The sequence below is a fragment of the Carassius auratus genome, chromosome 29 (genome assembly GCF_003368295.1).
Source record: "Carassius auratus strain Wakin chromosome 29, ASM336829v1, whole genome shotgun sequence".
In the NCBI taxonomy this organism is placed as follows: domain Eukaryota; kingdom Metazoa; phylum Chordata; class Actinopteri; order Cypriniformes; family Cyprinidae; genus Carassius; species Carassius auratus.
In genome coordinates, this window is record NC_039271.1 from 20,734,514 (window position 1) to 20,751,218 (window position 16,705).

At 39.0% G+C, this 16,705-nt stretch overlaps 2 protein-coding genes across 3 annotated transcripts in view; both read right to left on the reverse strand.

The window, feature by feature from the left end:
* Nucleotides 1-330: 330 nt before the first annotated feature.
* Nucleotides 331-2,220, reverse strand: LOC113048352 (beta-2-microglobulin-like). Its single transcript, XM_026210127.1, has 4 exons — nt 2,004-2,220; nt 1,079-1,351; nt 951-996; nt 331-811 (listed from the first exon to the last, which is right to left on the reverse strand). The coding sequence occupies exons 1-3, from the start codon at nt 2,065-2,067 to the stop codon at nt 983-985; spliced, it is 351 nt and encodes a 116-aa protein (XP_026065912.1). The 5' UTR covers nt 2,068-2,220; the 3' UTR covers nt 331-811; nt 951-982.
* Nucleotides 2,221-13,092: 10,872 nt separating this feature from the next.
* LOC113048353 (high mobility group protein HMGI-C-like) overlaps nt 13,093-16,705 on the reverse strand; it is a 33,132-nt gene continuing 29,519 nt past the window's right edge. For both annotated transcript variants that reach the window (XM_026210129.1, XM_026210128.1), the window contains one exon: nt 13,093-16,651. In XM_026210129.1, the coding sequence (XP_026065914.1) occupies nt 16,613-16,651 (39 nt within the window). In that variant the 3' untranslated portion in view covers nt 13,093-16,612. The remainder of the gene's footprint in view (nt 16,652-16,705) is intronic.

Consider the following 16,705-nt stretch of genomic DNA (forward strand, 5'->3'; position numbering starts at 1 on the left):
TTATCTTCAGCGCGCGGCAGACTCGGCAATGGCGCGCGAAACAAACTGCTTATATTTTCTGGTACTTCAGGCCATACAAGAACTATGATAAAAGGAAAAAACGCCACATAACGCAAAATTTGAGGATTTTACATTTTTAATAGCCTCATAGAAAAAAGAAACTCTACTTCTCGCCTGTTTTTAATCCAATCAACACCTTAGTTGTTCTGTTGCTAGGCAGACATTTATGTTTTAGGTTGGGGAAATAACTGAAACTCACTATAACGTTGATTTAACTTCAGTACAGGCATTAGTAGTAGAAATAAAAAGTAAATAAACACAACTGTTCCATTAGGGTTTTCTAAACTTTATTTTCCCCACTTAGAATGACATTTATCTTAAATGTGTCAACTTGAATTATTCATAGTCATTAAATAGGCTAGCAGTTTGCAGTGGTCTTATTTGTTTAAAGAGAGAATTGATTGAGAAATTTGTATATTTGATTATACAAAATAAAGCCCAAAAATAGGCAGAAATATTCCCCACTATTGCATACTTTACAGAATTTACACAGAGAGGAATGAAACAGTGTTAGAACCCGGAAACTGATCAAAACATATTCAAAAACATGTAGCAGCTATTTTGGTTAAATTTATCCTTACATTCATGAAGAAAAAAATGGTAACTCAAGAAAAAGCTAAAATCGATGGATTGTGGAAGTCATCTGTATCAATAGTAGCAACTTCTTGAGCAACATCTGGTTTGTAATATTGAACAGCAGGATATTGTAGTTTCTGTAGATGATGGAAAATGTCCAAAACGTGAAATTATCCTAAGAAAAAGGAAAGAAATAAAGAAACCAATTAATTCATCTTAACAATTCTGAAATGCCTCATTTTATTGGCAGAATTTGTTTTTTTTTTGGTTTTTGGCTATTTATTTCTATGAATAATAAACAATAATAAACTTACCGTCCTTTTCTCTGCCTTTGACTGTTTTAGCTTTACATATTGGGCTCTGCGGAAAGTCATGAGATGTTCAATAAACATGCAATGTCAATTCACATGGTATCTTCTTGAAACACACACTTTGCACTCACCCCAAACATAGACATTTTTATTGCTCATGTGTCGAACACTGCAGGCGTAGTCCTCTCCTCTCTCTGGTTTGAAGGTGACGCTCTTGGTAAGGTGAAACTGCCAGCCCTTTTCGAAGGCCAGGTCAGTCTGCTGGGTATTTGTGAGAACCTCACCATCCTTCAGCAGTTCAATAGTGATATCAGGAGGGTGGAAGCCACTGACATGGCAGATTAGGGTGTTCTCCTTCCCATACTCTCCAGGAAAATGACTGTACACCTGGACCTTGGGACTGGCTGAAAGTAGAATTAAAAATATTGGTTTACAAAGATAACAATGAAATAAATATTATCGTAACACACATTTAAATTATGATTAACATAACAAAGTCATCCTTTTTGACTCTATACAAAGGAATCTGGGAGGGAAATGTTTTCCGATTTGGGAATTTTCCCAAACACAACACAAATTGCATCAGAATTTCTTCTCACCAACATGCAGAAAAACATATTATGCAATAAAAAAAGAAAAAAGAAAGAAAAACAATGTGTTCAGCAGCAGGTAACATACAAATGATGATTTATTATATTTCTTAACATTAGTCACTGTAGTTGTAAGCCCACAAAATAAAGACTATTAATATGTTTAAACTGTGTTTTTTTTTAATTACAATTTGACAAACTATGGTTCTAAACTCAAATGAAACTACTTTAACTGACATGGCGCACTGTTTTTAACTATTTCAAATGTATGCTAGGAGACGACCCTTAGAAAATATTGATTAAATCACTTTACTATAGATACACACATAGGCTTGCACTTAAATGTATGTACTTAGATAATTCCTGAGGGGACATTTTCATGCATATCAGAAACTATCAACGGTAACACAACACAATAAAAAAACAATACAATACAGTATTTACATATTCATTATGAATTACTTACATGTTTTCCCTTGTACAATGACGTACAGCACACAGAATAGGGCAAAAGTGATGAGTGATCTCATTTTTGGTGATTTAGTCCAGAGTTTTAAGAAGAGTATGCTTCAGCTCTCAGGCACAATGCAGTTAATATCGAAAGTAAACGACCAGTATCCTTAAATGCACTGTCATCACCGTCACAAGCACAGCATGCAAAATAAGACGCAGCCAATAGCAAAATTGCTACAAGTTGTTACTAGGTAGATTTGACATAGGGAGGTTGTACAGACTGTGGCATCGGTTTGGTGGAAACAATCCCTTTGGAAATACCCTAATTTACCAAAACAATAATAAGACTCCTCCCTTTTATTTGTTCACATAAACATAACCAATCCACCGTCATGCAAATTGAAATCGACAAAAGTATTAAAAAAAACTGTATTTATATAGTGGTCCCATCCATTAACATTATTAATGCTTTAACTAACATAATCTAACATAAGCTATACATTTCTTACAGTATGTATTTATCTTTATTAACATTAGTTAAAAAAATACAACAGTTATTCATGTCAGCTCAGGTTCATTAGATAATGTTAACAGATGTTAACGTTTAATGCATAAGTAAATGCTGAAATTAATATTAACTAAGATTTATATATGCGTTACAATGATTTTTTATTGTTGGTTCAGGTTAACAAATGTAGTTACCTAATGTTAACAAATGGAAATGGAACATTATTGTAAATTGTCATCATAATAGTAAAGATTAGGTAATGCAATTTGCAAATGGGCAAAAGTTATTTAAGCGGTTCTTAAAAACTTCTTAAAAACTGATAGACAATGCTATTTGTATAGTAAAAAAAATGTATCACACCAAGTCTATTAAATTAACTGCAGAGTATAAAAATCATCATAGATATAGAGACTCTTAGTTCCATTAAAAAAACACACACACACTTGGAACATTAAAAGATATACTGTTTCACTTAACCATATCTTTTAATGTTCCAAAGGGCTCCAGATGTCTTTTCCCCAAATACTGTAAAACAAAGATTACTACTACATATTACTGCTTAGTTAATAAAACAAAGATTACTACAGCACTGGATTAATACAAATTCAGTCTTTCTACTTTCACATTAATTTAATGTGTTTCGGTTTGTTTCTAATTATTTGTGACATTAAGCAATTTCTGTGTGAAAATAGTCTCCATACCAGTGGACATTTTTTTTTTTTTTTTTTTTACCAATTAATTTTTTGGGGAGTGCAAAGTGTGGTAAAAGGCTGGGGAAAACACAAAGAGCTAAATAAAAAGCATCAACCATAGAAACATTAAAGCTATATGAATTGCGGCTTGGCCTGGAAGCCAGATTCCCTGCCACAACATTCTTCATCTCAGTCTCTATGGATACTAAGCACAATATTATGACACTGTGCTTTGTGTAGATCTGTTATCCAATGTATGAAACTGCTGGGAAAAATTATAAAACTCTACTTTATGCACTCTTTGTCCCATTTGCTTTGAAAGTGCTTTCACTTTAAGTTCAAACAGGAAGGATGTTTCCCAGTGCATTGGTTTGTTAGTGCATTTGGATGAAACCAAAGCAGATTTACCAGTCTGGGCTCATTTCAGATGACTTGTCATCTTGGCAAATGATACTTAGCCTTCTTGTAAATAATTTTGCATACACTGAGTGAAAAAATATCTAATTGCATCAGATAAATCATGCATAAATCAACTGACAATCAATACTAAGGAAAAATAGCACAAGAAAAGTTTCTTAGTGGCTAAAATAAACATGTCCATAACTGATTTGATGAACTATACTTACCCCTGTAGCATTTTATTAAATGGCTGCCACTCTACAGGACACCTATGAACTTGCCAACTGGTTTTATGTCTTATATCTAATGTTTGTTGCTTAAGTGTCTAAATACATTTGAGGCCACTGTATAAACAAAAAAGCGAAAGTAGATTCCAAGGCTCGAACAACATATCTGGGAAATCATGTGATAAACCCTGGGATTTTTTTATTGTACGTAATATTACATATACGGAAGTAAATTTCAAGAACAATGACTATTACCCAATATTACCTCTATATCTAAAACCGAAAATGAAAAACTGTAAACAAATATTATCTGATTATCTGCTAAGGGTTTTTTTTTCCTGTGGTCAAACCCTCAAACTGGCACTTTTGTAGATCTTGATAAATAGGGCAGTCTGCAATGGCACACTTTTTCCCACTAGCTGTCAGCGTTGTACTAGCATCGAAGGTGAAACTAAAATCGTGCACAGAATTAAATCTCGAGTCAGGCAGTGAAAACTAAAGTTTGAGGTTTTGTTGATCTAAAATCAGTCTTTGTCCCCTTTTACAATTCAATCACAGGGCCGCGTACCAGTTGTCTTGTCAATAATCTTTATTGTCACATGTATCAGGCATAGGAGAGAAACTAGTTGTCTTTGCCAGCTGTATATTTGTTTTTCTCTGGGGCTTTAACAGTGACCATAGCTGACCAAAAGATTTCCAATTCCTTACAAGGTACATAAAACATGTTGGTTTGTTTAAAATAGATTACATCAAGTATACATCGGTGGAAAGAACAAGCCACCCTAGGCATCAGTGGAACACGTTACATGTACTGTGTCTGTCATATGATCTTAACATGTTCATGCAGACTTTAACTCATGCAGTATATATAACTTCATCATGCACTAAAACTTCACAAATACATCTAAATAAAAATATTCTGGTCTACAGGTTTGGAGCAGCTACTGAACGTACCTCAGATTTAGACGGATTTATGTCATTGCATCACAAACTTTTATATGATTTAAACCACCAGAACTTAAAAACAAGCTCACCATAAGCTATAAATTCTAATGGCTGACTTGGTCATATAACATATGTTCCTGTAATAAATAGCATAAAAGGTTTTTTTTTTTTTTCATCAAAGTCTCTGTCCAATGGTCAGTTAATGTTCCTATCCAACACAAAGCTTAAATTGCAATTAAAGATCAATTAGCAGCCTTCAGTTAATGTCAAACAGAGGAAGTCAGGGCTCTTTGCTCAGAAAGATGTTCACTCAAACGTAACACCACCTTGTTTTAACTTATTTTGCACCCGTCTCATTTTTCATGTCTCTATCTAGAGTGCACTACAAATCTTTGCGGTGTAGCCTACTGGGACGGCAGCACAAGCATGTGGTAGCATTCACAACCTCATAAAGGCTACAGACAGAGGCCATAACAAAACCATCGGGCTTTATAGGAAGGATTTTACTCTTTGCAATGACAATAGAGGCGTACTTTGAGTCTGTCTGTGCAAAATAAAAGAAAGAAAAGAAATAAGATTGGCTTCTACACTATTTAAAATACAATAAAATGCAACAGAAGAACCATTTAAAGTACTTATTATTTTATTTTATTTATTTTGTTTTAAAAAAATTGTAGTGTGAAGAATATTTTATCGTTCTAAAGAACCTTTTTCCAAAATAAAGAGCATTTTGTAGAACTATCCTGCCAATGAAAAAAAACAAAAAAAACAAAAAACAATATTTTAAAGAATGTAGCTATCACAAACTTTATTTTATGTCATGGTGTTTCCTGGTTTTAGACCCCACCATCATACATTGTCACCTGTTACAATGTTGCAGTTAGAGCCACAAAAAAGTCAGGGCTTCTACACTTTTTAAAACTAAAGGTTCAGAAAAGGGGAGTTTGTAGCAATATAACAGAATTACCATTTTGTGTTCCCTAAAAGAACCTGTCACTGAACAGTTCTTAAAAAGAACAATTATTTCTTTTTGTGAAAAATATTTTAATAATCTGAAGAATCTTATTCTACTTTTAAGAACTTTTTGTGCAATGGAAAGTTTCCATGGATGTAAAGGTTTTTTTTGGAATTATCAATGCATAAGAACTAAGAAACTTTATTTTTAAGAGCGTAGGTGTCACAAATTGACTTCTTCTAGTGCGTCTTAAATGTCTCTTCTTTATTTTACATTTCCTCGTTTTAAAGGCTACAAAATCCTAAAACCTTCTGTGTTCTCAGACTGTGTACATCGTCTCCAAGTTTATTGGACAATGATGTAGCAAGAGCCACGGAAAGCAGCTTTATTGGACTTTATTGGGTTGGACTCCCAATCGAAGGGTTGTGAGTTCTAGTCTCGGGCCGGACGGAATTGTGGGTGGGGTGAGTGCATGAACAGTTCTCTCTCCACCTTCAATACCACGACTTAGGTGCCCTTGAGCAAGGCATCGAACCCCCAACTGCTCCCCGGGTGCCGCAGCATAAATGGCTGCCCACTGCTCCGGGTGTGTGCTCACAGTGTGTGTGTGTGTGTGTGTTCACTGCTCTGTGTGTGTGCATTTCGGATGGGTTAAATGCAGAGCACAAATTCTGAGTATGGGTCAACATACTTGGCTGAATGTCACTTCACTTTTATTACATGTGGTGTTGTTGCTATAAGTGATGGAATGCAATCAAACATTTGATGTGGAATTCTTAGAGTTAATCTAGAATTCCCAGACTTCCTGGTCGGTTCTATTAACGTTGAGAATTCTCAGTGCCAGATTCTGGAGTACAGGGTGGTTTAGAGCGACGAAGGGAGGGAGGTTCCAGCCATGTGGTTTGGTCTCCCCGCCAAGACTGTGCTTCATTAAAATGAGGTCATTTACAGAGCCAGGAAAGAAAGAGAAAGAGAGAGAGCGAAGGAATGAGACAGGCGAGTGAAAAGAGAGATAAACCCATTGAGGGAGGAGGCTGTAATGGAGGCGCGCTGGGTGGCGGGTGGGGAGGGGTGGCAAAATGAAACCAAAATGAGTCACAGAGACCAAGAACAAGAAAGAGAGAGGGAGAGGAGGAAAGGGAAATCTTTCCTCAATGACTGTGTGAGTGTGGCCGGATTGTGCGGAGCAGCACGCGAGCTCGTGGAGCTGGTGATGGTGGGATGAGTCAGGACCGCCGGTGTGAGTCAGTGACAGCATGACACTCGGGTCAGACACACCCTCAAACAGAAGTGCACACACACCCATCAGTCATATAATGTAAACAAACACATATTCATGCAGCCTGGTCCTCTAAGTAGCACTCACTGCTTGAAAAGCATTCATAAATACACATTAAAGATGGAAAATCATACCTATATTTATGTAGCAGATTAAAAAACAGTTTAATGGTCTTTCATACATAAATGAAAAACTACGGTTAAACTGAAAAAAGGAAGCTTTGATATAAATACAGAAGGAAAATTTGATTCTGATTGGTAAGTCACAGCCTATATTTTTATAGTTCCCACTGAACTATGTATTTATCTCCTATAGATTCATGACTCCTGTATCACTCTACGCTCTTTTTCTTATGACAGAAAATTATTTCAACTTAAATAACTATTTATTATGATATCATATTTACTTATGTAGTAATTTTTTGTATAATTGGCCAGTTACTACAAAATAAACCCCTTCTGGATGATACAAGACGCCTGACCGAATGAACATAAAAGCCATCTGTGCAATAATAAATAAATACCAAATATAGACTACTACTACTACTACTACTACTATTACTACAAATAATAATACTAATAATAAATAAAAAAAAATAAAAAAAATAAATAAATCTTAAAACAAATTTTAAAAGTAAAATTACAGTAATTTAATTAACATTATATTAATATAATGTTATTATATATTGTTTATAAATTATAAAAAATAGTGACATAACAAATATTAATAGTAAAATCATGAAGAATTATCATGATTATATATTTTATGATACATTTTACATTTTAAAAAATCAGTCGCAGTAAATTAAATATTCAATTATAATTAAAAACATATTTCTTAATTATCTGTCTGTTTATCTATCTGTCTATCCGGACATGCAATTCATTATTTTATTAATAAATACATATGATAAATTATTTAAAAACATGACAAATAATGACAGTTTCAATAATTTAAAAAAGTTAAATCTTAACAAATTAAGAACAATTAAATAAACTGCCTATGGCATCTAACAACTCTACATAACTGGTTCTTAGATTAAAATAAACATATTTTGGCATTTGTAACCCTGCAAGCTATGGTTTTCAAACGCTCTGTTGTATCTTTTCATAGTGTATGCTACACAAAGATGTACTCAGTTTCAACGGGTCCCAAACACAAACAGTCAATCGTCTCACTTGGAATGTCAGCCACACACACAAACCCACAGCCACCCACTCGTTCCATTCATCCCGTCCATGCTTCCACCTCTCCACACACTGGCTCTGGAACCAAGAAAAACACACGCCCACCTTGAGCGCAACTCGTGCTGAGCTCTGGGACAGATTCATCGGCGGACACCCTGCTATACACAGGCTGGAGGAAACCAGACATGGTTTCATATTCAGAATAAAGCAGGCAGGATTACACAGCCTGAAGATCTGGTGTCCAATGTGACTCACTTCTCTAAATAGACACTTCTGAATGGAGGAGGATCGTGTGTTGAAGGGCCATTCAGACATCTCACTAGTGTAGAACTTAGTGTACAAATTTAATGCTGACTCACCTCGATTTGAGCTGTTTTGATCTTTAAAGGCTTGAATGAGGCCAAGGTGGTCCAAATGTGCTGGGATGGATCAGATATGCCACCTGAAGACTCGGAAAAAAACCCTGGACTGCACTTCATGCACGATCAATAAACAATTCAGAGGATTGTCATCTTAAGTACGCCATCTTTCTGCCTGAAGAAGTATAAAGTATCAAATCACACTGCAGGACATGATGGTTTAAAATGTCATGTCAACACTAGTATACAACATGGGAAATATGCTAATATTTGAAAAGGCTTATACATAAGATTATAGTGTGATATCTGGGTGAAATGATTATATGGAAAAGCATTAAATAGGATTTAAAAGGATCTGAAGCGGATAGCTGAGTCCGCGCCATGGATACAACAGCTGCACCCAGAAACACACGAGACAGCAGGAAGTGTGTTTTATATGCTCAGCAGTGTGGACGGACATCCTTTAGTGAGGAGGATACAAGAAACAAACAATTATGTGAACTCACCTCAGATATATATATATATATATATATTGTCACGGGAGGAGCACAAGACAGACACAGTGGGTGTGGCGTCAGGCCTCGGAGAGGCTTTTATTAACAGAAATCATAAAACAAAGGGAATAAAAGTGGCCAAAGGGGGAAAGTGTCCAAAATAACAGGGAATCTGGTGTCCTCGTCGTGCTGCGGGGTTTGTGTAGGTCGGGCAGTGTTCATGGAGGAAGGGTCCAGGTAAGGGGCGGAGTCCGGCGGCCGCATGCGCTCCCCTCCTTGGTCCGGGGCGCGAGGGGCGGCGGCTTCTCCTAGCGGCCGCATCTCTCTCGTCGGCCGCGGCGCTGGTAGGGGATGGACGGCCCGGCATCCTGGCCCGTCGGCCGTGTAAACGGGTGCGGTTCTCCTCCGGATCGCGGGTCCGGCTGCTCACGTCTCTTGTGGCGCGGGAGTCCCTCAACGCACCCTTCCTGGACCCACGAGGACACCAGCGTGCATGCACGGGGAAGAGACCGGTCTCCTGAGGAGAGGCGCGTTGGGCTTTTAAACAGCGGCGGTAATGAGGCTCCACTTCCTTCAGGTGTGCCCCATCACACGCCGCCAGCCCTGACTCGTCCAGCGCCCCTCCTCTCACACACCCACTCCAGTCGGGAGCCTGGTGAAGGGCGGCGATTTAGGACGGGGTGCCGGTGATAATCAGGGAGGAGGCAGCTGACTCGTCACATTCCCCCTCCCAAGCGACATCCCCGTCATCAGGGCGCCGCCCACACGGGAGTGCTACCATCCTCAACCAGGCTCCAAACGGTCGGAGTGGGCGGGGATTCCTCTCCGGGCGGTCCTCCCTCTCGCAGCGCACCAGAACAGGGACAGAGAAACCGGGTTTTAGTGACAGCCTCAACCAACCACAGGGTAAAATGATAATGGAAAAGTCACTTACCCCTTGTGTGGCTGGGAGGCTGTCCCCAGTTTTCCTCCGTCCCAGTCCGGGTTCTCACGAACGTTTGCAAGCGAGAGGGAGTGACGTCACCAGATGTTTCCCAACTGCGCTGTCTAGGCTCCGCCTTGCCCGCATTCTCCACCAGTGTCACGGGAGGAGCACAAGACAGACACAGTGGGTGTGGCGTCAGGCCTCGGAGAGGCTTTTATTAACAGAAATCATAAAACAAAGGGAATAAAAGTGGCCAAAGGGGGAAAGTGTCCAAAATAACAGGGAATCTGGTGTCCTCGTCGTGCTGCGGGGTTTGTGTAGGTCGGGCAGTGTTCATGGAGGAAGGGTCCAGGTAAGGGGCGGAGTCCGGCGGCCGCATGCGCTCCCCTCCTTGGTCCGGGGCGCGAGGGGCGGCGGCTTCTCCTAGCGGCCGCATCTCTCTCGTCGGCCGCGGCGCTGGTAGGGGATGGACGGCCCGGCATCCTGGCCCGTCGGCCGTGTAAACGGGTGCGGTTCTCCTCCGGATCGCGGGTCCGGCTGCTCACGTCTCTTGTGGCGCGGGAGTCCCTCAACGCACCCTTCCTGGACCCACGAGGACACCAGCGTGCATGCACGGGGAAGAGACCGGTCTCCTGAGGAGAGGCGCGTTGGGCTTTTAAACAGCGGCGGTAATGAGGCTCCACTTCCTTCAGGTGTGCCCCATCACACGCCGCCAGCCCTGACTCGTCCAGCGCCCCTCCTCTCACACACCCACTCCAGTCGGGAGCCTGGTGAAGGGCGGCGATTTAGGACGGGGTGCCGGTGATAATCAGGGAGGAGGCAGCTGACTCGTCACAATATATATATATATATATATATATATAAAGAGAAAGAACGAAAAACGAGAGGATGGGCCGTTCAAACCGAGGGCGCTCGTTTAAAATCGCGACGTTGCTTGGAGCGGAATGGAAAAGTATGCAGTTCTCAGAGACCCATTATTTAAAGCTGCAGTTGGTAACTTTTGTAAATATATATATTTGTACATATTTGTTAAACCAGTCATTATGTCCTGACAGTAGAATATGAGACAGATAATCTGTGAAAAAAACCAAGCTCCTCTGGCTCCTCCCATTGGTCCTAATTGCCTTACCGACCAAGTATAGGTCTCTGCAGGAAAGTAATGGGAGTTACAAGATCAAGGTGTTTTTACACCATGATACCTGATTGGTTGATGCAATAGTGACGTTAGGTTTAGGGGTGGGGTTGGGTAAGGGGGATCATTTAGATTGCATGATTCAGAAACACCCAGCAGTTTGAAAACACCCACATGGTGATAAATGCCCACTTTTGCTCTGCAGAGACCTAAGTCTCTTACCGACCGCTCCCGGTAAGAAATCAACCAATCAGAGCTGCGGTCCGTAACTTTGTTTGTGTTCAAAATGTAGAAAAATGTATATAAGTGAGTACACCATGAATCCATTTTCCAAACCATGTTTTTAGCTTGTCCTTAATATATATATATATACATATATATATATAATAAAAATTACATAAATTACATTCCTACTTAAGTTGACATTGACATCGACTGGTAGGCCTATGTTTTTTAGTGAGTTGTGAGATCGTTCTAAAGTGTGCTATCCGCATCTAGATGATACCTAAAAAAAAATGGAAGTGAACCAGATTTTTGTCTGAAGCCTTGTCCGTGAACAAGTGAAGAGGAAAAAAGGAGGGAAACTCTCTGACAGAAAGTCAGACCCTCTTTACACAGAAAAGAGGTAGAGGTGGTATTGGTAAGACCACCTCTGAACGTGGTTGTGGTAGCAGTGAACTCCCTCTCCACCCATTCCTCCCTCCTTCTATGTGGGTAAGTCTGGCGGAATTACTGAGCAGCTTGATGATGTGAGCTGGCACTAACAACCAAACCCTCAGCACTGTAGTGGATAGGGGCAAATAGCCGAGGTGAGGTGGGGGGTTGCAAAAAGGAGAGGAATATGGGGGGGATGAGTGAGGAGCCCTGTCAGAACGGCACAGCTTTGAAGTGGGGGCCGCCGTCCCATTCACAGAGTCTGCTGTGGAGCAGAGGTCAGGGGCTCCAGTCTGGGCTATGTCTCCCATGTGAGTACACCAAAGAATGGGAGTTAAAGAGATGTTTCGGAATTGGAAAGAGGGGGAGAGTGTGTGAAAGAGGAACAGGGGGAGGGAGAAGAAAAAAAGCAGTCCTCTAAATTCCGTAACATTGTGTACTTAGAAGATCCATACATGGCCTCTGTGTTTCTAAACGTGCAGCCTCAATGTGGAATGACCCTTGAGACTTCAGTGCTGGCTTGTATACATATACATGTGCATTAAGAAAGGTATTAGGGTCCCTAATAAAAGGGTGCACTATAACTTTCTCCAAATTGTCACCCATAAAGAAATGAATGGCTCTTTTAACATATATATATATATATATATATATATATATATATATATAGCAACACCAGAAACAAAGATAAAAATAAAAAATTACTTCATTCACACAAAATGCATTTTTGCTTTGAAAAATGCAGGCAGTGAAATGAGGAAACGCAAGGCTTCGAGAGCTGTTTTTTTTAAAGTTTAACTTGAGCAATGCATTTGTAGAACACCTTGTCACACGTGAGACACTGCAGAAGATGCGTGATGCAAATGCAATGATCAAACACATCCATGTAGCATTCTGTGTGAGTGGCCCCATACTGGACTTTTAATAACAAGATGGAATTCATGCACGTTCACACTGACATGATTTTCAGTGTTAAAGTGAGAACGAATTCTTAATTTGTGGCCACAATAAATATATTTTTGCAATATGAATGCATGGGAGTTTCATGATGGGGCAAAAAGGTTCCCTATGAAAATTTTGTGCATGTTCAAAACGAGAACTAATTGGTACACCATGTCTATGATTTACTAAAACGACAGAACAAATGAATGCAAAATCTGTGGGGATCACAGATAGAAGCAGCTAAAGATCAAATTAATTCTTAATGTTTATTTGCATTTTAATCGCTGTAAGCGTAAAGAGGTCTTTGTGAAGTGAAAAGTACCTTAAATGTAATGTAAGTCACTGTGGATATAAATAAATGCAAAAGTGGTTCACAGAAGATTTGTAGATCATACAAGCAGTGGTAATATTGACACAACAATGGTCACAGACACCTTTTTTATTGTGCTGAATAAAGAGGTGGATACGTATAAAGAGAACATTTTTTCTAATACGTTTTCTTTTTTTGTCCTTTTTTTTAAACAAGCAAGCAATTTTAAGTGAAATCACAAACAGCAATACTAAGTGAAACAGCCATAATAGTTAGAAAACATGTTATATATCAAGTGAGGAAAGCTGAGAGTAACCACCGAGTGATACTTTTCCATCTCCACAGCCGCAGAAACTACAAAAAAATGCATAAATGTAAGACAACATTTTAAAAACAAGTCAAATTGTCCAGTCATACCTGACTTGTGACTGAGAGGCAGAGAGATACAGTCTTATAAAACAACCCCCCCCCCCCGAAACACACAAAAATAAACTATGAATATTTAGATTTATATATAGAAATTTAAAACTTTACGCCATTCTCTGTGGACATAGGCACCTGAATTTAAGCAGATAGTAAGTTTGAAAAAAAAATGAGGTAACAGGAGGCCCTCTTGGAGGTAGAAAAGTGTATTCGATTGTACTGGAACATGTTGTCATGAAAATACAACTTCATCTTCATTAAGACACCCAGAGTTTGAAAGCACATGAACAGTGGCTCCTTTGGATACATATTCAAACCAACATAGGAAGTATCTGAACACAATGCCAAGTTTAAGGAGGGCTGAAAGCAGTGCGCCATAGTTGCCATTATGTACAGATCTCCCAAAAACGCCCTCAAAACAGTGTTAAAACGCAACCACCACTGAGGTCGAGCTGAGAAACACCATCCATCCACTTAAGCAAGCAACTGTTACATCTGTTGAACTCGTAAGAGAGTAAAGAAGCGGTCCGATTCGAAAACTGACACTTTTACAAGAACTGTAACCATTTAGGTAGTAGCATTACAGTGTTTGAGCAACGTTCAATGTTGGTTTGTGGCAAAAGCCAAGCTGCCGCATATAAAGACGGTCATTACATGCCATTGTGAGTTCAAGGGGCATGCCAACAGTTCCATTAGCTTCCTCTGAGGCTCTACCTCAGGCCCAGTTGAGATTACCATGCTAACTTTTTCTTAAGGTTTTCATGGTGACAGGTTGAAAAGGTGTATTCTTTAACTACATATGCATTACATATACATCTGAAGAGGAAAAAAAGAAAATCACATTAATCAAGTATATCTCAATATCTACTAATTTTCAAAAACATATCCATATATGCAATATACAAAACCCGAACATATTTTTTCAAACCTGAAATGTTTCAAGTTTCTTTTTTGTTATGTGTATTTGTGTGTGTAGTCGTTTCCTTAGCCATCTACTCCACCAGCTGAATTAAAATGAAAGCAAAATTCATTTAAATGTAATATGTTTGTATAACAGGATCTTGTGCAGACCTGAAGTCTTTTTCAGTACATTAATACTGAAAGAAACCAGGCAAAAAAGGTTTTCCATTTTCAAGACTGGAGGTAGGTATTTGTCAGCTGATTATTAGTCCATTTTATCCATTTTTTTTTTGAGGTACATATCTGAATAGTACATAGGAACTAAACTATAAATTCAGAGCAATAGTGGAGAGAAAAAATAGGGAAAGAAAAGAAAAATCCATTCGCAACGATATCATTTAGTGTCATACAAGCACTTGATCCTTAGAAACCATTGAATAATCAGTACAAAATATATATTCAAGTTAAAAATGTAAAACAGACATCCCAGCTGCAGAGACAAGAGTGTCTAGTTACAAATGTCAGATATATGCTAATGTGAAAAAAAGAACAAAATAACTAGTACAAAACACAGTACTTTTTTCCTCTTAGCTGCATGATTAGTTCTACATATGACTACAAACAGACCTCAGAATTCAGTTATTACCGCCCTGACTTGTTCACCTGCCCTTACAACAAGGTTTGTTTTCAACGTTGGCACTCACTGCCATCCCCTGCTTTGTAATGAGAACACTAGCAGCGCGTGTCTCTTTGAGCTGGTTTGCTGGTTGAAGAAATCAGAGGTAGCTTTCGAAACGGTGAGGAGATATTGCATTGATGACAACGTCGGCGTACGTTAGGATTCGCCGAATGCCGTTTGACGCCATCGCCGCAATTCAGGTATTTCTGTGTTTAATGAGGTATAGTGTGGTTTTGTTCCTGTGTTTCTTGAGGTTTAGGTCTTGACTGAGTTGATATATTTCCCTTTCACTGAATTTGTCAAAAACTTATTTTCTTAAAGCTATGTCATACAAGAAAATAAAAACACAATTTTGTACACGTATGTTAATTAAGCAAAGCCGAAGTCGTGAAGATATGTACAGTAGAACTACTGTTCTGCAGTAATGCTGAAAACGGTGACCCAATGAGACATTTAGTGTTCACCGTTATCAGTTTCAAAAAATAATAAATCACCACCAAGGACACGAGGGACATGGGTATGACAGTTAATGAGGGATAATTTACCAGAAAATAAACATTCTGTCATTATTTACTTCTTCCAAACCTGTATGACTAACTTTTTACTTTTTTCTGTAAAACTCAAAAACAGATGTTTTGAATATAGTTCATGTTGCACTTTTCCACATAATGAAATGGAATGGAGATCAAGCTAAAAAAAAATTTGACAGCATATGACAGCTTTGGGTGCTAAATACATTTAAATTTATGTTTTTATACACTGAAATACTTCCTCAACAACTGCGCTCACCATTCACTTCATTGTATAGAAAAGACTCAAGAAGGCACAGACATTTTTCAAAACATCTCCCTCTGTGTTCAACAGAAGAAACAAAGTCGAATGGGTTTTTGAAAAACATGAAAATGAGTCAATGATAACAATTTTCATTTTGAGGTATCCACTTGCACATTTTTAAATGATAGAAACGAATAGGTTTAAGGCTCTGTTTGCAGTTTTAAGGCAAATACTTTTAAAGCTCACTTTCATTTTGGTCAAAACATCAAAATGAAGTGGAAAGGGAAGGGAAAATGGTCTTTGGTGGTACGATACTGTGGGGGGGGGGGGGGGGGGGTCTTGTGCAAGCTCCACCCAGATATAAGAAGCACCACATGTTGAATGACAAACCCAGACAGTTTCACCTTCTACTTTGCCAATGTTACCTGAAAAATAAGTCAACAAGAGTGTGTATGTGTGTGTTTGTGTGTGTGTGTGTGTGTGTGTGTGTTTGTGTGTGGTGAAAAGAGCCACTGTAGCACAGCCTGTATGTTTAACCCCTGCGCCTATGTGCTTACAGCTGTTTTGTGGGAAGTGGAAACAGCCAGGCGGCTTCAAATGTCATCTGCAAGATGTTTGTTTGCATTTGCGTCTTTTTTTTTCAGGTTACGCTCTGAGGTGTTGTGTGTGTTGATCACAAAACGAAACCAAACCCAAATAAACCAATGAGAAAAAATGAAAATAAACAAACGTAAATGATCAAACGAAAGTGGGAAGTCAATAATAAGTGGTCAAGGCAGTCTTTTCCCTCGGAGAGAGCTGACAGCTGGATGAGGTAGAGGTAAAATCCTGTGGTTGCTTAGTCCTCTTCTTGCTCCGCCTCCTCCTCTTCTTCTTCCTACAAAACACAACAGTGGCCGCTCATCAGTCACCAAAAAAAAATAAAGTTATG

What these genes read in the sequence shown, in the direction of transcription:
- LOC113048352 (XM_026210127.1), bottom strand. Translation starts at nt 2,067, where the DNA reads ATGAGATCACTCATCACTTTTGCCCTATTCTGTGTGCTGTACGTCATT. An exon ending in CATTGTACAAGGGAAAACAT is followed by an intron (nt 1,352 to 2,003) that starts GTAAGTAATTCA and finishes TTCTACTTTCAG; the next exon opens with CCAGTCCCAAGGTCCAGGTG.